The following is a 27,651-nucleotide window of genomic DNA, read 5'->3' on the forward strand; positions in this document are numbered from 1 at the left end:
ATGTTAATGATCTATTGCTTGTGTTAGGTAGTTAGACTAGGGGAAAGGAGTTCAAAATGGCGGTGGCTAAAATACGAGGAAGGGAAAAACCTGTGAAAATAGAACAAAGGAAGGTCAAAGGAAGGTGTGAGGACCGGAGTGAAGACCTCAGGTAGAACAAACAGCACTCCTGGCTAAGCCCAATTTGCGTAAGGCAGGCCCAGGGGGAGGAAAAAACATATCAAAGGAGGAGCCAAAGCACTTTCTCTGTCTCTCCCCAGCGTGGGTGCGCTGTTTATCTTGGTATGCCCTCACGTTTTGAGGATGGATTCTCCTGCTAACTTCTAAATAAAACAGAGCTGTAACACTGATTTGTCTAAGAGCTATAACACGGTCTGTCCAAGACCCAAGAGCTGTGACGCGCCGAGGGCTTTAATGTCCGTCACTCCAAATCTTTGTTGTGATGAGACAGAACCACAGAACCGAGGAGCATACACTCGCCTGACACTTGGATTATTTAAAAAAAAAAAAAGAAAGAAAAGTATTTAAAATGTATTTTATTGATGGCGATTGTATCTTTTCCTAGGTAGGTGCAAGTATTCCCCAAGAAGAATGTTCATTTTGCCAAGAACAGCACCATTTGCCACCCTTGTGGGAATTTCATAGTACTTATTAGTATTGAAATCAAGAAAAAGACTGTACTCCAGTGTATGAATGGAACTGTGGGCATCCTGGCAACTAGTGTTCCTTATGAAGTTGTGGTTTTTCTGACCAGCAGCTCTGTTCCCTCATCTACATATACAACTTCCTCTGAAATGACCAGAAAGATCAAATTAAAAGGTATCTTGCAAAACTCTTCCTTTACCATGACCAAAGGATTGTATTAAAGATGTGACCAAATCTAGTTCTTATAAATGTAGGGTTTGGGGGTTTTTTTGACTGGTTGGGTGTTTTTTTTTTTTTTTTTTGTAATAAGCATTTTTAAGGACCAAATCAGGCTGATCACATAGGATTTAATTAAGTAGGCTAGAGCCTTGCTACTCAAAGTGTGGTCTGCTTACAGTCAACATCGCATCACCTAGGATGGCTGAAACTCTGCTCCCATCACAGACCTATGCATCAGAATCTGCATTTTAACAATATTTCCCCAGTTAATTCATATGCACTTTAAACTTGAGAAGCACTGGACTAGAACACTACTAGAGCACTAACTGCTGTTTAAAACCCTTTTTTAGAACAGTTTTTTTTTTTTTTCCCTTTTGTTAGGTAGGTAGAATAGGGAAAAGGAGTCCAAAATGGCGGTGGCTAAAAGACAAGGAAGGTCCGAGGACCAGAGAGAAGACTTCAGGCAGAACAAACAGAACAAACAGCACTCCTGGCTAAGCCCAATTTGCATAGGGCAGGCCCAGGTGGAGGAAAAAAAACATAAAAGGAGGAGCCAAAGCACTTTCTCTCGGACTCTCTCTCCCGCGTGCACGCACTCTCTCTCTCTTTTTCTCTCTCTCTCTTTCTCCCTCCCCACGCACTCCTCCACTCTCTTCTCTTCGAGTCTTGGATTCTCCTGCTGTCTTATAAATAAAATGGAGCTGTAACACTGATTTGCCTAAGAGCTGTAACACGGTTTGTCGAAGACCCAAGAGCTGTGATGCGCCGAGGGCTTTAATGTCCATTGCTCCAAATCTTTGTTGTGACGAGACAAAGAACCGAGGAACATACACTCGCGTGACACTTTCCTGATGATTTATTGAAAATCTGGCTGAAGAGATGTGTATAACTTCTAAAGATAAGTCTCTGAGCCTCAATTTCCTTTTCTATGATAAAGATAATGGTATCTACTGTCAAGACTGTGCTGAAAAAATTGAAATTATATATAACATATAACCTTATATGTTATGTATAATTAACATATATGTTAACACATAAATTACATGTATAATATGTCACTTATGTAATACGTCAATCACTGTTGTTGTTGTTCAGTCACTCAGTTGTGCAGAGGGAAGGAAGAGACTTTGATCAGAAAGCCAACTGACAGAGAAGATGGCAGGCTAGAGCCTCACAATAACCATCTTATTGGGGTCTGGATGCCAGACTCTTTTATAGATCAGAGAGAAAGAAGCAATGAGGAACTAAAGTCAAAAGGCAGAATAGAGAGGGTGATGCAGTGGGAAGTAAAGTTGAAAGGGTGTTCAGTCTTGCAAAACATCTCCAAGGGAATGGCCTGCCTTTGGAAGGGGTGTGTTAATCTCTCCTTTCACAGGTGGGTAGGGACAAAGTTTCTCTCCATGTGCTGAACAAAGGCACTTTAGTTTACAGTCAAGCAGAGGAGCAGGGTCCTCCAGGCACGCCACTAAGTATGATTATAATAATAAAAGCAATGAAAAAGCAAGTCAAAGAGACAGTTTCCAACATGGAGTCAGAATTGGCTTCCTCCCTGTAGCAAGGTATGTCTACAGGCATACCTTGTTTTATTGTTTGCAAATATTGCATTTTTTATTTTTTTGTGGCAACCCTGCACTGAGCAAATCTGTTGGCACCGTTTGCTCAATTCGTGATTCTGTCCCATTTGGTAATTCTTATAATATTTCAAACTTTTTATTATTATATTTGTTATAGTGATGAGTGATATTTGATGTTACCATTGTATTCATTTTTGGAGGCAATGAACTATACTCATATAAGAGGGAAAACTTAATCTCTAAATTTTTTGTATGTTCTGACTGTTCCATCAAACAACCATTATCCTGTCTCTCTTTCTTCATGTCTCCCTATTCCTTGGGACCCAACAATGTTGAAATTAGGCCCATTAATAACATGACAGTGGCCTCTAAGTGTTCAAGTCAAAGGAAGAGTTGCATATCTCTCACTTTAAATCAAAAGCTAGAAGTAATTAAGCTTAGTGAGGAAGGCATGTCAAAAGCTGAGACAGACTGGAAGCTAGGCCTCTTATACCAAATAGTTAGGCAGGCATCAGCGCAAAAGAAAAATTCTTGAAAGAAATTCAAAGTGTTACTCCAGTGAACACACAAATGATACGAAAGTGAAAAGGTCTCATTGCTGATATAAGTAAGTAAGTGCAGTCGCTCAGTCGTGTCCAACTCTTTGCGACCCCAGGAATCTGCCAGGCTCCTCCATCCATGGGATTCTCCAGGCAAGAATACTTGAGTGGGTTGCCATTTCCTTCTCCAGCGGAACTTCCTGACCCAAGGATCAAACCAGGATCTCCCAATTTGCAGGCAGACTCTTTACCATCTGAGCCACCAGGGAAGCCTACATTGCTAATATAGAGAAACTTTATATTTCTTCTGGATAGAAGATCAGACCAGCCTTAACATTCCCTTAAGCCAAAACCCGATACAGAGCAAGTCCCTAACTGTCTTTAATTCTATGAAGGCTGAGAGAGGTGAAGAAGTTGCAAAAGAGAAGTTTGAAGCTACCAGAGGTTGGCTCAAGAGGTTCAAAGAAAGATGCTATCTCCATAACATAAAAGTACAAGGTGAAGCAAGAAGTGCTGATGTAGAAGCTTCAGCAAGTTATCCATAAGATCTAACTAAGTGGCTACACTAAAAAGATTTTCAGTGTAAACAAAACAGCCTTATATTGGAAGAAGACATCATCTAGGACTTTCCTAGCCAGATAGGAAAAGTCAATTCCTGGCTTCAAAGCTTCAAAGGACAGACTGACTCTCTTGTTAGAGGCTAATGCAGCTCGTGACTTGAAGTTGAAGCCAGTGCTTATTTAACATTCTGAAAGTTCAGGGGCCTTTATAATTATAATAAATCTCCACCTGTGCTCTATACATGGAACGACATAGCCTGGATGACAACACATCTGTTGACAGCATAGTTTACTGAGTATTTTAAGCTGACTATTGAAACCTACTGCTCAGAAAAGAAGATTCCTTTCAAAATACTGCTCATTGACAATGCACCTGGTCACCCAAGAGCTCTGATGGAGATGTACAATGGGATTGATGCTGTTTTCATGTCCTAACACAACATCCTTCCTGCAGCCCATAGATCAAAGAGTAATTTCAACTTTAAAGTCTTATAATTTAGGACGTGTATGTTGTAAGACAATAGCTGCCATAAGTAGTCACTCTTCTACTGCTGCTGCTGCTGCTAAGTCACTTCAGTCGTGTCCGACTCTGTGTGACCCCAGCAGCCCACCAGGCTCCCCCGTCCCTGGGATTCTCCAGGCAAGAACACTGGAGTGGGTTGCCGTTTCCTTCTCCAATGCATGAAAGTGAAAAGTGAAAGTGAAGTCGCTCAGTCATGTCCGACTCTAAGCGACCCCATGGACTGCAGCCTACCAGGCTCTTCTGTCCATGGGATTTTCCAGACAAGAGTACTGGAGTGGAGTGCCATTGCCTTCTCCAGAGACTCTTCTACTAGATCTGGGTAAAGTAGATTGTAAATCTCTGGAAAGGGTTCACTGCTCTAGATGCCATTAAGAACATTCATGACTCACTGGAAGAGGTCAGAATATCAGTATTAACAGGGGTTTGGAAGAAGTTGATTCTAACTTTGATGGATGACTTTGAGGGGTTCCAGATTTAGTAGAGAAAGTTACAGTACACGTAGTGGAAATAGCAAGAGAACTAAAACTAGAAGTTCAGCCTGAAGATGTGACTGAATTGCTGCTATCTCATGATAAAACTTGAATGGATGCAGAGTTGTTTTTTTATTGCTGAGCATAGGAAGTGCTTTCTTGAGAAGGAAACTACTCCTGGCAAGAACGCTATGACGATTGTTGAAATGGTAACAAAAGGTTTAGAACATTATATGAGCTTAGTTGACAAAGCAGTGACAGGGTTTAAAAGGATTGACTCCAGTTTTGAAAGAGGTTTTATTGTTGCTAAATCCTGATAAACAGAATTGCATGCTATAGAGAAATCACTCATGAATGGGTGAGTAAATCAAGCAAACTTCATTGTGGTCCTATTTTAATACATTGCCACAGCCACCCCAAGCGTTAGCAGTCACCAACCCCAGTCAACAGCCATGAACAAGAAGGCAAGACCCTCCATCAGCAAAAAGCTTATGACTCTAAAGGCTCAGCTGATGGTTATTATTTTTAGAGATAAAGTATTTTTTTAATTAGGTTGTATAAATGATTTCTTTAAACATATTATTACACATTTAATAAACTATATTATAGTGTAGACATAACTTTAATATGTATTGGGAAACCAAAAAATTTGTGTGATTTACTTTATAGCAATAATTATTTTATTCCTGTGGTCTGGAGCCAAACCTGTAATATCTCTGAGATATGCTTCTATATGGACTGTATCTACTCTTTATCTTTAAAATACTCCCAGTTTGGTTACTTGGTATAGTCTTATCAAAGGAATTGATAGTTAATTCAAACTAGTAGCCAACATTCATGTTGAATCATTAAACTCTAAAGGAATCCATAATAAAATTAGGATTAAATCATCAAGGATACACAATGTTACTACTGTTATTTAATATCAACTTGGAAGTTCTAGTCAATGCAACAAAATATGAACATATAAAACTTATACCTAGGAGAAAAGAGATAATGGATAATACAATAATCTTCTAGGACTGATAAAAAAATGCTCAGTAAGATGCTGGTTTCAAAATAAATATCCTTGCAATTAGAAGATTTAATTATTTAGAAGTGACTCTAATGAAGAAAATTACAAGAATCACTGACATAATATTTAAACATATAGAGACATACTCCTGCATGGCAAGTCTGGTTATCATACATGTAGTTCTGATATTCTTTACAGAAAGAAATTCATAGTTTTATCAAATGTTTTAGAGACCAGGAGTACTTAAATGAATGATTTCAAGGTTCATCTAGAAGAACAGAAAGTAGAGAATGGGGATAATTTGAAAGAGAATATGACAAGGTAGAGGGCCCTCCTTAGCATTATGGTGCTGTCATCATATAGGGTGTGGGATTGGTTCAGGAGTCACTTAATCAGTGAAAGAATTGGCAAGTGAGGACAGGCTCTGGAATACATGAAGCTAAGTATATGAAGAAGACACTCCCAGAGTGATACCCATACACAGTAGATGATATGAATTATTAAACAATGGTGTTAAGAAAAATATTAGGACAAAAGTATCAAGTTAAGTCTTTATGTTAGACTGTGTATCAAAACATAAATCAAACAAAAGCAAGAGAGAATATAAACAACAAAACCTAGCTTCCAGGCGGGTGACATTCAGCCCGGCCAGTCGGGTGACGGGCTCTCCGTCCTAGGACCATGGCCCAGTTTGTCCGTAACCTCGCGGAAAAGGCCCCGGCACTGGTCAACGCTGCTGTGACTTACTCGAAGCCTCGATTGGCCACGTTTTGGTACTATGCCAAGGTTGAGCTGGTTCCTCCAACCCCTGCTGAGATCCCTACAGCAATTCAGAGCTTGAAAAAAATTATCAACAGTGCTAAAACCGGTAGCTTCAAACAGCTCACTGTTAGGAAGCTCTACTGAATGGTTTGGTGGCCACTGAGGTGTGGATGTGGTTTTATGTTGGCGAGATCATAGGCAAGCGTGGCATCATTGGCTATGATGTTTGAAGACCAATTTTTAACATGTGATTATATTTGCTTTATTATTCAAGTGTTCTTGGACCACGTGTGAGCAGACTGCTATTTGAATAAAATAAGACAATGTGTCAGAATCAGTGTTTCTCTATCACACACTACATGGAAGGTCACAGTTTCTCTTGACATTAAGTTGGTTTGTCTTTCGCTTTAACATATTAATACGGTTCTAAATGCATGCCTTTGCTTAGCCTGCAATTGGAAAAGATATATATGAGTACACCAACCTGGTACCTGTATAAATGAGGTTAACTTTATTCTGAAAGCTTGAAATAAATGATATTTAAGCTTTATTTCTAGAAAAGCTGGGGGGAAGGCTTTGAGAAAATGAGAACTTGCTCCAGTAGGCTTGAAATAATACCATGTGCCAAGCATGATACAGTTAAATCACGTAGCATTAAGAATACAATTTGGGCTGTTTTTCTTTGCAAAAATCAGAGAAAGATCCCTTTGACAACACCTTATTATCAGCTTGAATATAGGCTCCCAAAAGAACAGCATGATGATAATCTGTATATCTTTGTAACATCTTTAACATTAGGACAGAGTGAATGAGAGCAATAACGTATTTTCATCTGATTTTGATATTTGTTATATTATTAATCTGTCCAGTTTTTAAGGACCTATCTTCAAAAAATGAAATATCCTGTAGGTATTTAACAGAGTTATGATTTAGCACTGTCCTTGGGTCTAAATAGTATATTATGTCCTGAAATAAATGTAAGTGATTGGTAAAAAAAATAAATAAATAAATAAACAACAAACCTATTGAAAAATAGATGAAACTGTGGTAGAAAATTGAAATAATTTAAGGTTGAAGGACTTTTTGCACAAAGGAAAAAAGTGGAAATAGAAAGATTGACATATTTGATTATATACAAATTTTACACCTATGAATATTGAAAATACCATGAAAAGTTAAAAGGCAAATAATAAACTGAAGAAAGTATTTGGGACAAATATGGCAAAATATTTTCAGACCATTTATGAAATAAGAAAAAAGATATCTCATTAGAACAATGGATAAGGAACTCACCCAAACCACAAAACTACTAATGACCAAAAACATAAAAAATGTTTCATTTGAATATTCATTTTATAAAGTGTCATTTAAACAAAGGTGAGGTTTTTCTACTTGTCAAAGTCACAACTGTTTTAAAGCTCATATTTGCTAGCACAGACTGCAGTGAAACTGGGAGTGCTCTTTTCCTAATGGTGGGCATATGAATTCATACAAGCTTCCTGAGAAGTAAATATCTACTCTATATCCACTTCAAGAACTATTCAGTTTAAAGGAAATAATCAGAAATAGGGCCATACATTTGTGTGCAAACGAATTAAAAGCACTGTCATAATAGCAGAAGATTGGAAGCAACCTAAATTTCCAGTAATCTGTGAATGGTTAAATAAGTTAAAGATCCCATAAAGAGGTACTATGTGAATGTTAAAATTCATATTTTTGAAAAATTATTAATGATAAAATGCTCAAAGTAAACAAGCAAAAAAAAAAACTCAATAGAAGTCATGGAATATATGATCCAAGTTCCATTTCTAAAATGAATTATTATGTAGGTTATTTATTTAATCCATGATTATTATAGCTATAAAAAGCAAAGTTATATTAACAAAAAAATGTATTTTTATAAGTAAAAACACAAGAAAACACCAAAAACAAATTTATCAAATTTTGTAGTATAATTAAGGAGCATTTGTTTTTCTTCTCTGGATGGCTAGTGTGTGTGTGTGTTTTCTTCAAAAGTCTTGTGTTTTGTAAAATAAATGTAAAGAAAATATAAAATTAATAATCTTCAATTATGGGAGGAAGTGTCTGTCTAGCAAGGATAGAAAATTATTCCATTAAAGCCTCTGTCCAACAAGAAATTATATTTATTTTTGCATTGGATGCTCAGAAAATACAAGCTGTTTTTATTGATCAGACTATGCTAAATAAACCCAATAAATGATAAAGTTTAGTGGAATAGTAAGTTCAGTTAAAGTGAAAAGTGTAAAAATGCAGAGAACAGGGCCATTAAAAATATGCAGAATGAGCAATAGAGAATTGAATGTAAAGAAGACAGACATAGGAGAAGGCAAAACTTGTGTCTATGGAACCACAGTGAAGAACAGCAGCTAAAGGAGGGGAAACTAAAGCGTCACACACAAGGAAGCGGAAGCAGACACCTCCCTGCATTAACATCCTCACTGTGTAGATTTTAAACACATTGTTGCTAAGACTTTAAAGTCAAGTTTCATTTGTTCAACTGTAGGTACAAATGAGAAAATAACTTTTTATAGTTGTTCTAAGGACTGGAAGATATTAAGCTAAGGGCCAGATACGGCCTAAGGGACAGAGACATGCAATTAAGCTAGAATTATTGCAACTGCCCAGTGTATTTCAAGTTGTTTGAATAACTTCTCTAATTACCATGTTTCATATATTTATGGAATATTTTATGGTTCTTGGGCCATTTCAAGGCACACAGGGACATACATAGTGCAGTGTGCTTAATTCGGCACTGAAGTCATGAGACAGTGACTCATGGCCTTAGTTCACTCAAAAATCTTTTAAACAGAGATCTTAACTTTGCTCATGGCTTTCTGTTAATAGTGTAAGAAACCAGCCTAGACATTGCACGAGGCAAATATATTTGAATTATGTGAAAAAATAAAAGAAATTAAACTATAAGGCTATAGTTAACCTGAACATAATGATTAAATCCTTGCACTGTATTTTATATTATAGGCAATGTTCTCCTGGACTCTACTTTCCTTCAGTTACTGTGGCACCTACCTGCCTAGTTACTCCTCCCTTCCAGAATTTGAACTGGCCCTCTGGTAAGTTGCAGCCTCCTGCAGAATTCCTTTCATTGGGTCACATTTTAATTTATCCTTCTGGATTTTATCAAAGCACGTCTACATGAGAAATTGGAACAAGGAAAAATGGAAGGAATAAAAGTCCTAATCATAAGGCTTAATATAATCAGTACTTTCTGGCAACAAATTGGCAGGGCAAAAGCTAACAGATTAATTACTGTCTTTCTCTTCTTATCAGTGTGTTATAATATTTCCTTTGTCAAGTAAAGAATACATGAATAAGTACATAAAGTTTCATCTTTTCCTAAAAGGGTACCTATGAATTATTTTCATTATTTCCACTAATGCTGAAATTAAGATGGTCTTCATATTAGAGCTCAGTTTGAAGTAACTGTTTTTAGGGACATTAGAACAATTAAATGTTCAGAGAGTGGAACATTATACCGCATTTCCCAGCTGTATAGGAAATACTTGTGAATAAGACACACGTCTGGTCTTTGCTGGATCACTTCATGTGGTCACCTTCAAAGATGCATTCACTGTTCTATCCATAATATAAACTCCTTTGAGGGGAAATTTGTCTTATTGAGGGGAAATACTTAATATTCTCAATCCAAGAATGATTGTGAATACTTACATACCAGCATTTTTCATGGAAATATGTAACAATCTTGATTCATAGAATAACATTTAGTTTATGCAGAATTTCTTTACTGTTTGTGCAGAAAAATTTTACTATTTACTGGTGGTCTAGTTGTTAAGACTCCATGTTCCCACTGTAGTGGATACAGGTTTGATCCCTGTTGCGCAACTATGATCCCTCAATCGGCCAAAAAAAAAAAAAAACCCACAACAATTTTCAGTTCAGTTCAGTCGCTCAGTCGTGTCCGACTCTTTGCAACCTGGTGAATCGCAGCACGCCAGGCCTCCTTGTCCATCACCAACTCCTGGAGTTTACTCAAACTCACGTCCATTGAGTCGGTGATGCCATCCAGCCATCTCATCCTCTGTCATCCCCTTCTCCTCCTGCCCCTAATCCCTCCCAGCATCAGAGTCTTTTCCAATGAGTCAACTCTCTGCATGAGGTGGCCATAGTACTGGAGTTTCAGCTTTAGCATCATTCCTTCCAAAGAACACCCAGGGCTGATCTCCTTTACAATGGACTGGTTGGATCTCCTTGCGGTCCAAGGGACTCTCAAGAGTCTTCTCCAACACCACAGTTCAAAAGCATCAATTCTTCGGTGCTTAGCTTTCTTCACAGTCCAGCTCTCACATCCATACATTACCACTGGAAAAATCATAGCCTTGACTAGACGGACCTTTGTTGGCAAAGTAATCTCTCTGCTTTTGAATATGCTATCTAGGTTGGTCATATCTTTCCTTCCAAGGAGTAAGTGTCTTTTAATTTCATGGCTGCAATCACCATCTGCAGTGATTTTGGAGCCCCCCAAAATAAAGTCTGGCAGTTTCCACTGTTTCCCCATCCATTTGCCATGAAGTGATGGAACGAGATGCCATGATCTTAGTTTTCTGAATGTTGAGCTTTAAGCCAACTTTTTCACTCTCCTCTTTCACTTTCATCAAGAGGTTCTTTAGTTCCTCTTCATTTTCTGCCATAAGGGTGGTGTCATCTGCATATCTGAGGTTATTGGTATTTCTCCCAGCAATCTTGATTCCAGCTTGTGCTTCTTCCAGCCCTTTACTGAGATATAATTGATGTATAATTCACTGTATGTATGTGTGTGTGTATATATATATATATATAAACAACTTTATATGTATATAAACAACTTGATAACTTTTGACTTACCCATAAAAGCATCACTATAATTGGGATAATGAATATATCCATCATTTCCAGAAGTTTTTCTGTGCTCCTTCAGGTTCTTCCTTATTGGCTCTCACCACACATACCCGTACACCACTGAAGCCCTGCCCCTCACTCCCAGGGAATCACTGATGTGCTTATTCACATTCTGGGTTAGTTTGCATTTTCAAGAATTACACATGCATTATATACTCTTTCTTTGGGGTCTGGCTTCTTCCATGCAGCACAATTATTCTCTAATTCTCCCATGCTGCTGTGTTTTGGTTGTTGATTCCTTTCTATTCCATGGTATGGATATATATCATAGTTTATTTACCCACTCACCTTTTGATGGCTGTATTAATTTTCTAGGGTTGCCATTAACAAAGTACCACAAACTGAGTGGCTTAAACACAGAAATTTATTGTCTCAGTTCTGGAGGCCAGAAGTATGAGATCAGGTGTCAGCAGGATTGATTCCTGCTGAGCTACGATGGAGAATCTGTTTCTGATTGTGAATAACTGTCCTCGTGTTTACATGGTGTTCTCCTTCTGTGTGTATCTGCCTCTTAATTTCCCTTTTTATAAGGATACTAATCATACTGGAGTAGGTCCACATTAAATTACTTCATTTCATTTCATAAAGACCCTACTTCCAAATACAGTCACATTCTGAGATACTGAGAGTGAGGACATCAACCTACAAATTTTGAGGGACAAAATTCAATTCATAGCAATACTTAAAGGATGAGCTTTGTGATGAGGAAAAGGTAGAGGATTCCAAGCAGAGGAAAGGCATATGCAGAAGCCATGAGGTCAGAAAAATTTGAAGATCTAATTAAGCAATCATAATGATGTGAACAAGAGATCAGCTATGAGAGGCAAGCACAGGAACACTCTGAGGCCAGCTCATGATCAGCCCTAAGATTAAGTGCACTGCAGTTTATCCTCCAGTCTATCAGCATGGACTGTGATAGCCCTTAGAGTCATTTGAGCATTCTGAGACAGGAAATATGTTTATATTTCTGCAGGAGGGTCTTAAGGAAAGCCCACAGTATAGCCAAATTTGATGTCAAATCAGAGAAGGTGATCCAATAAGACATGAGAACACTTGGTAAAATAAAAGCATGGTATTATTCATGTTAGTGAAGCAAAGTATCAGCTATGTCTTCATTGCTGACTCTTGTCTCCATCAGAGACCATAGTCACAGGCCTCGGGGCTGTTCTGTAAGTAGAGGTTGAAGAAACCTTGAAGGGTCTTCACATCGGTGGGGAGGGATGATACTATGGGATCATTCTTCATGGATGCCATCCAGAGCTTTAGATTTGGAGTGTGGTCTACACACCTGCAGGATTTGGAAAGAATGGAGGGATGAACAAGGCTAAGTAGGAAGGCATTGCAAATGCTCCTGTAACTTGCCAGTTTCATATTGTTTTCCTCTAATCTTTTCAAGTAGTCCTTTAGAAATATTTCTTTAAGATATGCATAACCATAAAATAAGAGATTTGGAAGATATTGTAGAGGTCCTTGTTTTGTGGAAGAGGAATCTAAAACTAGAGTGAAGTGAATTGCTCAGTTAACCTAAGAACTTGTCCAAACTGAGAGACTGATATTTTTTTTAAATGAGAAAGTGAAAGACGACCAAGAACATTACATATTTATTACTCTCTGGTCAGATTGTGACTAATGGTAACTGTAAGCTCTGGGAAGTAGGAGTAAGCTAAGGTGGCTGCTAAACTTCAAAACATGGAGTTTGGATAACAGTGTGGGACTCTTGCTGGTAAATGGGAGGTGGCATTAGTCACACAATCCTGCCTGACATCGTTATGAAAATGTATATCCTTATGGATTTTTAACCAAGAGGGAAGGAGTAAATCATTTTTCAAATATTTTACTACCTGTCACAGAACTCCCCACCCTTGCCCACCCCCAGAGATGGGAGAAAATCGTGAGTATAGGTATAGGACATGCCCTGGAAAGTCAAAGTATCCTTCTGTTGGCTGCTCCCATTAATCTACTTGATGAGATACATTAATTTTGTCCATAAAAAGGTTAGTGTATACAATTCCAGTTATCATTATCTTAAATTATGCAAAAAAATATTCAAATGTCTTACTCATTTAACTCCAAGGCTTCTAGCCATTCAAACCAGGGCCAGATGAGGTAATCAATCATAGAAAGAGAACTGCCACCAAAGAAGGTTGTCTTCTTATTAGTCAGAACCTGAACATTAAACAGCATAAGAATACTTCTTATTTCTGCATCTGGTAAGGCAAGTCAAGTAAGTGACAGTAGCAACTTTTGCCCTGACATAGTCAAGTTGGGGTTTGTCTGATTAGTTTAAGCTTTAGAATCTCTTGGTTTGGGATAACGCAAAACAGTCTATTTTACTGGAAAGGGGAAAAAAGTAAAATGAGCCACAGAATACAAGATCTTTGCAATACACATATCCAACAAAGGACTGGTATTCAGAATATAGAAAGAACTCCTGGGAATCAATAAGAAAGAGGCAAACAATTCATCAGAAAATTGGGCAAGACTTGAATTTCACAAATGAGAAGTTCCAAATGGCCAATAATCATTTGAAAAAGTGCTCAGCTACATGAGTCATTCAGGAAATGCAAATTAAAATGAAAATGTCATACCACTTCACATCCATCAGAATGGCTAAAAGGAATAAGATGAAGTTAGTAACTCTGTAGACCCACTGCTGACAGGAGTATAAATTGGTTTAGCCATTTTTTTTTAACATTGTCTCCTAAAGCGGAGTGCATGCATACTCTATAACCCAGTAATTCTACTTTTTGAAAATGTGAACATATAGTCACTAAACCATAGGTATAAGAATGTTCATCACAGCACTATTTTATAACCCCAAAGTGGAAATGTTTACCGTCCATTAGGACTAAAATGAATAGTAGTCATACATTGCCTGGAGAATCCCAGGGACAGAGGAGGCCGTCTATGGGGTTGCACAGAGTCGGACACGACTGAAGCGACTTAGCAGCAGCAGCAGCAGCAGCATACATTGGAACACTATACAAAGTATAGGAATGAACTAACTACACGCAATATAGATGAACTTCAGAAACTTGATATTATATGAAAGACGTCAGACCCCAAAGAGTGAATATTATGATTCCGTTTGTATGAAGTACAAAAATCATTCAAAACTAATATTCTCTTTCTTGATACGGGTGCCAGTTTCATGGTTGTGTTTACTTTGTAAATTCATCAAGCTATACTCTTACGCTTTGGGTAAATCTCTGCATATAATACTTCAGTAGAAAAGTTTACTTAAAATATATTGGAAATAACTAGATTAATTATTAAACAGATGCCAAGTAAAATTCTTTGAAAACAAAGCACAAAAGTGTATGCCTGAAATTTAAGAAGGTGAATTGGTATTATGGTTTTACAAAGAGAAGAACTGAGATTATTATCTAGCTAATTAACACCAAACCATTTTGCCATTTATAAGATATCCATAGTTTTTTTCAGGGCCCTTATAATATTCTGCATTGTAAACAGGTTGTTTATACCTACCTGAGTATGTTTTTGGTCTACCACCAAATTAACCATCTGCATAGTATGAACTGCCTCTCACTTTCTACCTCCCATACTGTTCAGCAGAGTACCTTGAATTATTAGGTACTTAGAATGCTACAATGAATCAATATTGTTTGGGGCTGTCCTTAAAACTGTAGTGACTGGTAATTATATTGTGCATAATAAAGTAAGTATAGTTTCAGTCAGAAGGAAATAACCTCTCAGCAGCCTGAAACATGGAAATGTATTAGTCCTTAACTGGGAGTCTATAAGCACAGATGGGAAGAAACTTATATGCCTCCCAACTAACCCCAAATTTAGCAGGAAGTGTATGGATTTTCTACTGCTCAAAGGGTCAGCACCCTCAGCCTCCACAATGTTCAGGGCCAACTATAGTTGTACACAGAGATTTTTTGAAATCAGGAAACATGATCATCTTCATGTCCATATATACGAAAACTTAGATGAAATGGACAATTTTCAGTAAAAATAGAAATTACCAAAATTGATTTAAGAAAAAATACAACACCCCCCCAAATTAATCACCATTAAAAATTGAACTCTACCCACATAAAAGACACCAGACTCAAATATTTTACAGAAATAGCCAAAAGATATCAAATGGTTTCAGAGCTTAGACATCCAGAGAAAGTAACAACTCATTTTATGAGGTGAGAATATCCTTGATATATAAAACCAAATAAAGATACTATTAGAACAAAGTAATCTATTATATAAACAAATACGCAAATATTCTTTAAATATTAACTAATTTTAGAATATATATGAAAACCATTTAAAACAATTAGGTTTTATCCCAGTAATACTAGCATAGTTCAACACCAGAAAAATCTGTTAGTTATACTATACTCTTCTGTTTAAAGGGAAAAATTTTTTATGAACATTTGAAAAAATGTAATAGGAACAGACAAAGCATTCAATAAAATCGAACACTCATTCATGGCTTAAAAAAAAAAAAAAACAGCAAACTTCAAGACTCAGTTGGTAAAGAATCTGCCTGCAGTGCAGGAGACCCAGGTTTGATCCCTGGGTTGGGAAGATCCCCTGGAGAAGGAAATGGCAACCCACTCAAGTAGTCTTGCCTGGAGAATCCCATGGACAGAGGAGCCTGGCAGGCTACAGTTCATGGGGTCGCAAGAGTTGGACACAACTTAGTGACTAAAGAGAGAGAGAGTAATAGAACTTTCTTAATGGAAAAAAAAAACACAACGGTTTCTGAAATAATCTACAGCAAAATTCATACTTACTGATAAAAGCCTGCATTTCCATATGAAACAGGAACTGTGTCTTCCCTCAGTAAAAACCTAACGCTCAGTGTGAATGGAAGAGGAATTCTCGTGTAAAGGTCCAAATGGCAGTTCTTCTGCAAAGCAGGTAAACCATATCTGGGCTTCCCCAAGTGTCTGTCTAATTCATGGCATCTCTTTGTGGCGGGGAATGTTTATTATATAATAATAAGTAGAAAAAAGAACACGAATGATTTATGCTCTGATTATGGTTAGGATCTGATAGAGTGCCTGATGAACTATGGAATGAGGTTCGTGACATTGTACAGGAGACAGGGATCAAGACGATCCCCATGAAAAAGAAATGCAAAAAAGCAAAATGGCTGTCTGGGGAGGCCTTACAAATAGCTGTGAAAAGAAGAGAGGCGAAAAGCAAAGGAGAAAAGGAAAGATATAAGCATCTGAATGCAGAGTTCCAAAGAATAGCAAGAAGAGATAAGAAAGCCTTCTTCAGCAATCAATGCAAAGAAATAGAGGAAAACAACAGAACGGGAAAGACTAGAGATCTCTTCAAGAAAACTAGAGATACCAGGGAACATTTCATGCAAAGATGGGCTTGATGAAGGACAGAAATGGTATGGACCTAACAGAAGCAGAAGATATTAAGAAGAGATGGCAAGAATACACAGAAGAACTATACAAAAAAGATCTTCATGACCCAGATAATCACGATGCTGTGATCACTGACCTAGGGCCAGACATCCTGGAATGTGAAGTCAAGTTGGCCTTAGAAAGCATCACTACGAACAAAGCTAGTGGAGGTGATGGAATTCCAGTTGAGCTATTCCAAATCCTGAAAGATGATGCTGTGAAAGTGCTGCACTCAATATGCCAGCAAATTTGGAAAAGTCAGCAGTGGCCACAGGACTGGAAAAGGTCAGTTTTCATTCCAATCCCAAAGAAAGGCAATGCCAAAGAATGCTCAAACTACTGCACAATTGCACTCATCTCACACGCTAGTAAAGTAATGCTCAAAATTCTCCAAGCCAGGCTTCAGCAATATGTGAACCGTGAACTTCCTGATGTTCAAGCTGGTTTTAGAAAAGGCAGAGGAACCAGAGATCAAATTGCCAACATCCGCTGGATCATGGAAAAGGCAAGAAAGTTCCAGAAAAACATCTATTTCTGCTTTATTGACTATGCCAAAGCCTTTGACTGTGTGGATCACAATAAACTGTGGAAAATTCTGAAAGAGATAGGAATACCAGACCACCTGACCTGCCTCTTGAGAAATTTGTATGCAGGTCAGGAAGCAACAGCTGGAATTGGACATGGAACAACAGACTGGTTCCAAATAGGAAAAGGAGTACGTCAAGGCTGTATATTGTCACCCTGTTTATTTAACTTATATGTAGAGTACATCATGAGAAACGCTGGACTGGAAGAAACACAAGCTGGAATCAAGATTGCTGGGAGAAGTATCAATAACCTCAGATATGCAGATGACACCACCCTTATGGCAGAAAGTGAAGAGGAACTAAAAAGCCTCTTGATGAAAGTGAAAGTGGAGAGTGAAAAAGTTGGCTTAAAGCTCAACATTCAGAAAACGAAGATCATGGCAACCGGTCCCATCACTTCATGGGAAATAGATGGGGAAACAGTGGAAACAGTGTCAGACTTTATTTTTCTGGGCTCCAAAATCACTGCAGATGGTGACTGCAGCCATGAAATTAAGAGACGCTTACTCCTTGGAAGGAAAGTTATGACCAACCTAGATAGCATATTCAAAAGCAGAGACATTACTTTGCCAACAAAGGTCCGTCTAGTCAAGGCTATGATTTTTCCAGTGGTCATGTATGGATGTGAGAGCTGGACTGTGAAGAAAGCTAAGCACCGAAGAATTGATGCTTTTGAACTGTGGTGTTGGAGAAGACTCTTGAGAGTCCCTTGGACTGCAGGGAGATCCAACCAGTCCATTCTGAAGGAGATCAGCCCTGGGATTTCTTTGGAAGGAATGATGCTAAAGCTGAAACTCCAGTACTTCGGCCACCTCATGTGAAGAGCTGACTCATTGGAAAAGACTCTGATGCTGGGAGGGATTGGGGGCAGGAGGAGAAGGGGATGACAGAGGACGAGATGGCTGGATGGCATCACTGACTTGATGGACACGAGTCTCAGTGAACTCTGGGAGTTGGTGATGGACAGGGAAGCCTGGCGTGCTGCAATTCATGGGGTCGCAAAGAGTCAGACACAACTGAGCGACTGATCTGATCTGAATGTTTAAAAATATACATAGAACAAGCATAGAAAAATTAAAACAGGTGACAAATTGTGGAAATGTGGGTGACATTTTTCCTTGATATTTTAATGTCAGTGCAATAAAATGTTCTAAAAGCAAGTCCATGACAAAACATTTTTAGGTGTTGTCATTTATATCCTAAACACAGCAGCTTATAGCTATCTGTTGTAAACTAAAATTTCCTTTTTGGCGTTATTGCTAATTACCTTAAAGTGATTTTGGAGATGGGAATATTAAAAAAAAAAGAATAGAAGAAAAAATGGATACCATGTATTACTCCCATAAAATCAAGAAGGGGTTGATTACCTCCTCCAGCTTGCTGAATTCTTTATGCAGTTCTTCTTTTAGGCCAGAGCAATCTTCCTTATTTTGCTTTCTAAGAAAGCTTACCATCAAAGATGGTACCTAGACAGAGAAAAACTTCTTAGTTTATCAGTGTGAAGCTAACGATATCAGCCCCTTCATATAAAAGCACCACAGAACCCTTATAGTCCCAGAGTCAGGGTGTTCTGGAAACTTTAGTTTCTGTACTCACAGAGGTCAGGTACTGATCTTAAAAACAGTTTTGTGGCCTAAGATGCTGTAAGAGTCAAGATTTTATAAGGAGCTATTAGGAGAAGCCATCTTGTTGAGTTTGAGTCAAACATATCTTAAAAGGACACTGATAGAATTGTTGCTCATTGAATTGTTGAGAGGCGGAACAAACAAGTCTGGAACTGAACTGGACCATTCCAAAATCATGGTGGAAACGGACCTGATGGGAAGCATTCTTTGCCACCAGTGAATTGAGCACTCAGTGCTACAGTTTGTGCCCCTGCCAGATGCTGGACTATAAGGTTAGTGATGCCAGGCTGGAATTGAATCTTGCAATCACCCCAGCTCCTGAAAGCCAGGAGCTCTGCTACCAGCCACTCTCATCAGCAGAACCGGTGCCCCAGCCCATGCCTACTTCTCCACATGTCTCATTTCTGAACTGAACCCTAGCATGTGTGCATGTGAGAGGAAGAGCCTAGGTCCCAGGCCTTGGCACCAGCTGCAAAGAGAGCTGGGAAGGAGATTTTCCTGAACTCTACCTTGGGACAAGCATGAGAAGACAGCTCAAAGTGGCTGACAACCTGAAGACTTGACAGGTGTAGCAGCAGATGCTTTAATGCTTGTGGTGGAGGTGTTTGTGTTTTAATGCTCAGTCTTTGGTATTGTCTCACTGCAAGAGACAGAAATCCACTTGTCCCAATGTAAGTAAACAGGCCCTTGTAAAAGTACAGGAGAATGTCCAGAAAGCCTAACCATGTTGGTACAGCTTGCCTGCATTGGAACTGAGGTTTGCAGGCAGCCGTTCCTTCCACATTTCCATCTGGGTCTGGATGGTCTTTCATCTCTGCTTCTCCTTGAATGTCTGCTTCATATTATTTGCCAAATGTCAGTTCCCTTTGCAATGTTCTTAACCTCTGCTTTCCTAAAAATTCTTTTTGTGTGTGTCTTTGGTTTGTTAGGTCTCCAGTGATATAAACGTACAGCTCCAAAATCTCAACACCTTTATTGTCTTAGTTTGTGTCTCATTCCCAAGTTCTCAGGAAAATAATTATTGGTCTGGGGTACGGCTGGGGGCGTTTCTGGCTTCCTGAGCTGTGGTCAGGAGGATGGGGTCATGCGGTACTTAAGCCCACCTCTTCTCTGGGTGTGAGCAGGGAACAAATGGTGGGCGTCTCCAGCTGTTAGCGCCTTTTCTTTCTAGACAGTACAAGGAATCTCAGTATTATGATTCTTTAATTCTCCAATATCTTTCTTGTAAACACCATATCGCCTATCATATTCGACAGTGGAAATCTCTAGCATTCTTTCACTGTCATTCTGCTAAGCCAGCCAACTCCCTCTTCCTTCCCCACTGGTTTTTCCCTTTTCAGTGTTTCCTTAGACAATATGTTCTCCCTACAAGTCTCACTTTGTAGATTTTTTTTCACCATTTCTTTCCCTAGAGACAAGATGTTTCCTATTATGCTGACATATATCCTGATGAACTAACAGAATTATACAGACATTATATAGATATAACCTGATGCGGCTATTCACATTGTCTGCTCTTGGTCATTTCTTTTTTAATACTAATTGTTTGAACTAATCTAACTGTTTGAATTAATACTGATGCTAGTTCAAACACAGGAAGTTCTCTACAGGAATGCCATTACTCAGCCCATAAGGAGCTGTTGCCAACACACAGGAGATGCTCACAGATAAACACTGTGGCTAGAAGAACAAGAGCCAACACTGAGTATTCACCATGTATTGGACTTCAGGCGTTTTATATTAACCGATTTTTTTCAGTGGCACAGGAACCCTTATTATACTCATTTTATACATGAGCTGAGGTATAGAGGCAAATAATAAATAACTTGTTTAGAGTCACACAGCTAAGGAGTGGCAGGGCTGGTGACAAGGCTGGTGACAAGTGAGCCAGCAGTAATGGAAACACAGCTCTCATCCTCAGAAGCTCACAGCCCTGGTACAACACACAGGCATACAACTTACGAACAAGAAGGCAGCAGTCCCCACAGAGGGAAGTTAGCACATGTGGGAACACAGAGCTGGGCACTAACAAGCTTCTGGGAGACAGCAGTCTCCAGACAGGTACAGTGGTTCCTTAGTGTTTGCTGGGGGTGGCAGGGTTGGGGTGGAAGTGGGGGTTGGGTTCCAGGACACCCCGCCCCCAGATAGGAAAATCTGAATGTTCAACCCCCTTATATAAATCGGCACAGTATAGTCAGCCCTCAGCCTCTATGGTCCCACTCATACAGGAGTGCAGACTGCACAAAAGAGAACCTGGGATAACCAGGCAAAGTAAGAAGGGGGAAGAGTCTTCTAGAAAGACTAGAGCAGAAGGTAGCAAGTCTGGGAAAAATTTCAGCATGACAAGAATATAAAGCGTTAGGAAAGTAAGAAGGATTCAGATCATGAAAGGGCGCACAGGACATGTCAGAGCCGGCAAGAGCATAATCCTGTTTCTTACCCTTCCAAATCACTGAACCTAGAGTGAACGCACTGATTCAGCTTTAAAAACAAAGACATTTTCAATAGGAGCTGAAATTGCTTAAACACGCACCTTAGAAAAGGACTCAAAGACCATCTTTTGGCAAGCTTTCTCATAGGGGTCGCCTGGCAACAGCTTCTTCCCTGGATATGCTTCATCCAGGTACTCACAAGTGATGGCAGATTCATAGATCAACTGACCCAGACTGGTTTCCAGAACCGGCACTAGGCCTAAGGGATTCTTCTTGAAAAACCACTCAGGCTTATTTTTCAGGTTGATGTTGATGACTTCATGCCTGAAAAGCACACAAAAGACAGTGAAGACAGTAACATTTTTCTTGTATTCCTGAATAAAATGTCAACGGTCTCATCACCCACTTAGCTGATCAGACCCCAAAATTTGGAGTCAGTGTGGCCTTGATTCCTTCCCCCTGCCCCCTCTTCCTCAAATCGCATGGATCAGCAAGACCTGTCAGCTAGACCTTCAAATCACAGTCTGGCTTCATCTGCTTCTCAGCTTTAACACTGCCACCTCGTCCAAGACATCATCTGCCACCTGGACCTCTACGGTAGTCCCACTGGCCCGTCTACTTCCACTATGGCCTCCCTACAGTCAGTCACTCTACTCGCGTGCCTGTGTACTCAGCTGCTAAGTCGTGTCAGAATCTTTGCAACCCCATGGCCATGGACTGTAGCCCACCAGGCTCCACTGTCTATGGGATTTCCCAGGTAAGAATACTGGAGTGGGTTACCTTTTCCTTCTCCAGGGGATCTTCCAGACACAGGGACTGAACCAGTATCTCCTACATTGGCAGGTGAATTCTTTACCACTGAGCCACCTGAGAAGTCCCCACTCTCCATATACAAAGGTAAGTTGAATGAGGCCACCCTCCTGCTTATTTACAATTGCTCCTCACTGCAATGCGGATAAACTCTGAACCCCTTTTTATGCCATGTGATCTGGCCCTAGGTTACCTGTCACATCTGTTTCCTATGACTTTTGCTTTGGTCATTATGATCTGACCACACTGGCCTTTTTTATATCTCTTGAATTACTTTCTTCATTGAACTTAAGATATGCATCTGAAATTACTTTGCTAACTTAATTACATATTTGTTATGTCACCTCCTTAGAATGTAAGCTCCATGAAAGCAGTGATCTGCTTGTGTGTCTTGGTCATATTCATAAACAAACATGTAAATGAGCAAAGTTTTAAATAGATTCAAATGGTATGAAGATATATAAACATTTTTAGATAGGTACTCAACACACATTGGTTGAATAAATAAGTGGAAATTCTTCAAGACTGTCATTTAGATATTCCATTTGGGACTAAAAATATCTGAGCCAACTAATTGAGTTTGTTCAGGTCTCACTACATGAGAATCAACATGGTATTAATAAAATTCAGTTTCTTTTGCTAATCTGAATAGAAACTTCATCAATTTTTACAAGAATATTAAGGAATCCAAAAAATTCATCCACAAAATAAGCTTTCAGATTAAATTTCCATGCATTGATTTTTTTTTAAAATGGCATATGAGTAAATTACACTAAATAAACCCATAAAGAAGAAACAGGTGAAGTCCGAACATATTGATTGTTTTTAAATCTGATTTCTGTCCTGCCTGAAAGATTTAGGGGAAACAAGAGGAAGGGAAGGTTCATATAATTGTTAAAGTTAGGTCTCAGGTCCATATCATTGTCAAAGCTGGAAAAGTGTTAATAGAACCAATTAGTTACTCAGAAATAATACACCCCAACGTCTTTTGTTCCTTTATCCCCATCCACCTGAGTAGCTACAAAATCATTTAGCTTGAGGATTAAATACACAATCCTACCCTCTCTCCCACAGAAAGAAAGGAATAGCCAGAACGAACAGTGGCGTTTGTGTGTATGTATTAAAGGGTTTGTCTGCTGACAGATTACTGTACACTCATATACAAGCCACTGCAAGAATAATGAGGCTCTCTGCCAAGGAATTATCAAGATTTCTGAAATTTCATACTATGAAAAGAAAAGGTAAATTCTGGGTTTTTGTAATAAACAAGGTTCTCAGAACACATGCATTTTGGTAATCTGGCACGATGAGCCAACAGGGTAACATACCTGCTGCAGCAAGTTGGAAGATGTGCCTTTCAGAGAAAACCAGGCTTTAGTAGATTCTATAATGATCCAACCAGTCAATCCTAAAGGAAATCAGTCCTAAATATTCATTGGAAGGATTGATGGTGAAGCTGAAACTCCAGTACTTTGGCCACCTGATGTGAAGAACTGACTCATTGGAAAAGACCCTGATACTGGGAAAGATTGAAGGCAGGAGAAGGGGACGACAGTGGATGAGATGGTTGGATGGCATCACTGATGCCACGGACATGAGTTTGAGTAGGCTCTGGGCGTTGGTGATGGATAGGGAAGCCTAGCACGCTGCAGTCCATGGGGTCGCAAAGTTGGACACAACCGAGCGACTGGACTGAACTGCTAATGCTGTACAGTCAGCGTGCATGCATGCTAAGTCGCTTCAGTCATGTCTGACTCTTTGCAAGCCTAAGGACTGTAGCCCGCCAGGCTTCTCTGTCCATAGGGATTCTCCAGGCAAGAATATGGAGTGGGTTGCCGTGCCCTCCTCCAGAGGATCTTCCTGACTAAGGGATCGAATCCGCATCTCTTAAGTTTCCTACATTGGCAGGCAGTTTCTTTATCACTAATGCCACCTGAGAAGCCCCATAGTAAAGTCAGCTACCTCTCTAATCAAAGTCCCCTGGGACTAAAAACTAATCCATGAACATAGTAGACCTCTGTTGTCTGCACTGCCCAGCAGCTGTTACCACCCTTCACCCCCTATCACACATTTTTATAGTAAATCAATCCCGTTTCCCTTTGGAAAACTGTGCCAGTAAGATAGGGTTGTTTTCAACTTAGAAGTCCAGAGGGGCACTCACCCAGGACTTGGTGCCCTCAAATCCAGCTGTGTCTTAATGCTGAATTTTTCTTTTTAAAAAAATTAATTTAATTTTTGGTTGCACTGAGTCTTTGTTGCTGTGCAAAGGCTTTCTCTAGTTGTGGAGAGTGGGAGTTACACTCTAGTTTTGGAGTTACACTCTAGATTCTTCAATTGTATGAGCACAAGATATGTCTTTTTTCAATCCAACTGAATTGGATATCTGTTAATTGCAATAAGAGATTCTAATACAATAAATATTATGATATTTAGATAAGACAATGTTTTGATAAGTGTTACTAAATGTTGAATATTTTGCTATGTGTTCAGAATCAGTTTCACCCAGAATATGATGGAAATCTTACTGAAGTGATGACTAATTGATAAATAATGTGTTTTTTTTACCCTTTGGAATATATCTTACCTTTTTTAGGGAAAAGGAATTGCCTGCTTAATTCTCCCCCTAGAAGACTAAAAGTAGTTTATACATTCTAAGCATATAGATAGAAAATTTCTTTGGAATGGAAACTATCTCTTAAAACTTCCACACCACATATATCTAATGTTTGTTCAACAGATTCCAAAGGTCACTCTAAGGGAGAAGGTTCCAGTGGCTCTTCAGTGTCAGAGAAAAGCCAATGACTTGCAGATTTCTTGTGGAAAACGCCTATATCAATAACCTTGCTGTGTGGCTTCCCCAAAGCATGAATTTTTAGGCATAGACACTTTATTTGCTTCAACCAATAACCCAAACTATAGAAATATGCACAGTACAATTAACTCAGTACTCTACCCAGAGTCAAGGCCGGGACTCTGGACTGGGATATAGGGCAATATAGCAAGACTCAGGGATCTGCCAGAGCTCAAATAGCTGGCCTTCCTCAGCAGCTGGTTCATGGCCAAATCGGGGAGCAGCCCCCTCCATGGTCCTCACCGGATTCCCTTGGCCCTCAGGACCAGGAGCGTCCTCTTGGCGTAAGGACAGAACCTCATGCTGTAGACACGGATCAGGCCTTCGGGGACGGGCCCTGGGGGCGCGCTTCCTGCGGGGAGAACCGGACGCAGTTACAACCCAGAGAGTGGCAGGGACCCCCAGCCTCCAGCTGTTCCCCGGACCCAGCGGTGGAGAGGTCCCGCGCGCTGCGGCCCCGGCCTCTTTCCCCGGGCGGGTGCCTTCCCAGGAGGTTCAGCCGCATGCCGACCCGCGGCCGAGGGTCGCCCAGATCCCCGCTGCAGATCGCGGAGGGCAGCCTCACCCTTCCCCAGGCTTCTGACCGTTCCGCCGGACATTGCAGCGCAGCACAGGCCGAGCTCCCAATGGAGTTTAAAGTTCAACCAGGAAGTCGGTCGCGCCTCCCCTGTTTTTCTCAGAAGTGCCAGGCTGGGGCAGCCGTCAGCCCGCCCTGGGCTGTGTGCGCAGGGACCCGCGCTGCCCGGGCGCTGAAAGGAAACCTGAGCGCAGAAGCCCCCTGGGCGACCCGACCCAGCGCGCAGGCGGATTCCCCACCCTCTCCAAGAAGGAAGACCCAACTACCGCAGCCTGGGCGCCTGGAGGGAGATCACAGCCGATATTCCCACTGCAGGCGCCTTTGCAGTACATGTGAAAACTGGAGTCTTAAATTCACCCTCTCTGAGCCTGTTTCTTCTGCAGTATGGTTGTTGGAAGGATTCTATTTTTACTAAGTTCTTAATACATAGTAGGAACTCAATAAATTGAGGTGTATTATGACTACTATAAAACGGATCAATTACAGGAAAATAAGTAGATACTCTGTTGCAACTGCTTACCTTTACTGTAAAAACTTTGATTATTTACATCTTTCTATCCAGAGAAATGATGCTCACATGTTGCTTTCTCAATTTTCTTGTACACATTGCCTTTCACAAAAAGCAAATACTTGTCTAATACACAGAAGGTCATTGATACGTGTACTTAATAAATGGAGTAATTTCCAATATGCTGTATAATCTTTTTCCATGTTTAAAGATCCTAGAAAACCTACTTCATGGGTGAACATTTTAGCGAGATGAGAAAAGTCATCTTTCAGATATCACAGACCTTGGCTACAACCCAAGAAAAGCTGAGAAGCTGGGAGTGAGATGAATTCTTCTTGGAAAATAAATGTCCTTTGTTGTTGTTTTGTTTTCCTGTGGATGGTTCTGGACAGGTTTTGGGTTTTAGAGCTCCATAAACTCGAATAGACCTTTGCTCTTTTGGCCTTTAAGACAAGCTGAGATCTACAAAGGGATAAAACCTCAAGGTGAGGATTAGGCTTAATCTGTCCAGGACTGGTCTAGTGATGATGGGATGGAGATTTGCAAGGAAAGAAAGTTGAAAGAGCTAAAATGGGTTTAGGAGGATTGCAGGCTTCCTAAAAATAGTGAAACACACTGCTTATCATCTTTGGAAGCTCAGGGCTGCTCCTTGCATCACTGATTAGATTAAAAAATTATGGGTCTTAGATTTTATTTCTAATATCAAAAATCATTCACAGTGAGAACTCACCCATTTTCCTCAATTGTCCCTCCAAGTCCATTTTCTGGGATAGTCTGTCTTTCACCTCCAGACTAAGAAATAAAGAGCACTCCTCTTCCTGTGATCTGCACGGTGTAGAGGTCACGGCATCTCCACCTGAATACCAGCCACAGATATTCCCCAGAAACCCAGTTAGAGACCTCCATTTTCATCTAAAACCCGGTCAGATTGCAGAGAGTAAGACATGCTTTTCCAATGCTTTTTCAATTTGATTTTGTTCAGTTTCTCCTTTGCTCTAGCAAAGGGCAGGTTCGACTTCCCAGGTCATGGCTAATTCCAGCCCAGATCAGTATCTCTTTCCTAGAGTTCACACTTCTTCTCACCTTCTGCCTCACCTACCTGCCATTTACTCTGGGAGCAGTAGCAAGATTTGCCTCCTCACCTTCCTTTCTAGTGATGGCTTTAAAATGCTCAAGTTGTAGTTAAAGGAATATTGTGTTTTCTGGGGGTGGGGTGGGGTGTAGGGAGGGCTTGATGGAACACAAATAAGTCAACTAGTGAGGGAGTGGCAACAGAAACTATCCCGAGCTTAAGAAGTACTTGAGAAGAAAGTTTGACTGTTGTCCAAGCCACTTCTCTCTGTGGCTCAGCAATGTGGGATTTTGTCAGCCAATCAGTGCAGACCCTTAACACCAAGCACCACCTGTGTTTGGCACTCACATTTCAGCAAAGAAATTCTTCAGAGCAGAAACACATAGCTCTACTCCTTCCTCATCCCATGTCAGCAAAGTGCACCACCATCTCTGATTGTGATAATCAGACTCCCAGGAGCATCCTGGATTCTTCCTTCTCTCTTACCCCTCTTTATCAATCCATCACCAAAGCCCATAGCTGTTGTTGTTATTGTTTTTCATATTTATGTATTTGGC

At 39.9% G+C, this 27,651-nt stretch overlaps 1 protein-coding gene, 1 long non-coding RNA gene and 1 pseudogene across 7 annotated transcripts in view; 2 read left to right on the top strand and 1 right to left on the bottom strand.

Moving 5' to 3' along the window:
• Positions 1–25,184, top strand: part of LOC138985839 (uncharacterized) — a 28,510-nt gene extending 3,326 nt beyond the window's left edge. The window contains exons 2-6 of one of the 2 annotated variants that reach the window (XR_011462802.1): positions 566–819; positions 9,308–9,399; positions 21,822–22,033; positions 22,120–22,173; positions 24,824–25,184. This is a non-coding gene — a long non-coding RNA (uncharacterized lncRNA). The remainder of the gene's footprint in view (positions 1–565; positions 820–9,307; positions 9,400–21,821; positions 22,034–22,119; positions 22,174–24,823) is intronic. The other variant, XR_011462803.1, reaches the window with a different exon arrangement.
• Positions 6,206–6,585, top strand: LOC138985838 (ATP synthase subunit g, mitochondrial pseudogene; annotated as a pseudogene).
• Positions 8,434–27,246, bottom strand: LOC102264698 (glutathione S-transferase omega-1). 5 transcript variants are annotated; one of them, XR_011462800.1, is made up of 8 exons: positions 27,122–27,246; positions 26,753–26,878; positions 25,181–25,289; positions 21,378–21,600; positions 18,587–18,685; positions 13,302–13,408; positions 11,189–12,530; positions 8,434–11,080 (listed from the first exon to the last, which is right to left on the bottom strand). XR_011462800.1 is itself a non-coding variant. In XM_070363834.1 (7 exons), the coding sequence occupies exons 1-7, from the start codon at positions 27,126–27,128 to the stop codon at positions 12,377–12,379; spliced, it is 825 nt and encodes a 274-aa protein (XP_070219935.1). In that variant the 5' UTR covers positions 27,129–27,246; the 3' UTR covers positions 8,434–12,376. The 5 variants fall into 5 exon arrangements, 4 of the variants coding, with proteins under 4 accessions (XP_070219935.1, XP_070219936.1, XP_014336283.2 ...); XM_070363834.1 differs by having other exon boundaries at positions 8,434–12,530; XM_070363835.1 differs by lacking the exon at positions 26,753–26,878 and having other exon boundaries at positions 8,434–12,530; positions 27,122–27,175.
• Positions 27,247–27,651: the final 405 nt, after the last annotated feature.

Source organism: Bos mutus, chromosome 26 (genome assembly GCF_027580195.1).
Source record: "Bos mutus isolate GX-2022 chromosome 26, NWIPB_WYAK_1.1, whole genome shotgun sequence".
In the NCBI taxonomy this organism is placed as follows: domain Eukaryota; kingdom Metazoa; phylum Chordata; class Mammalia; order Artiodactyla; family Bovidae; genus Bos; species Bos mutus.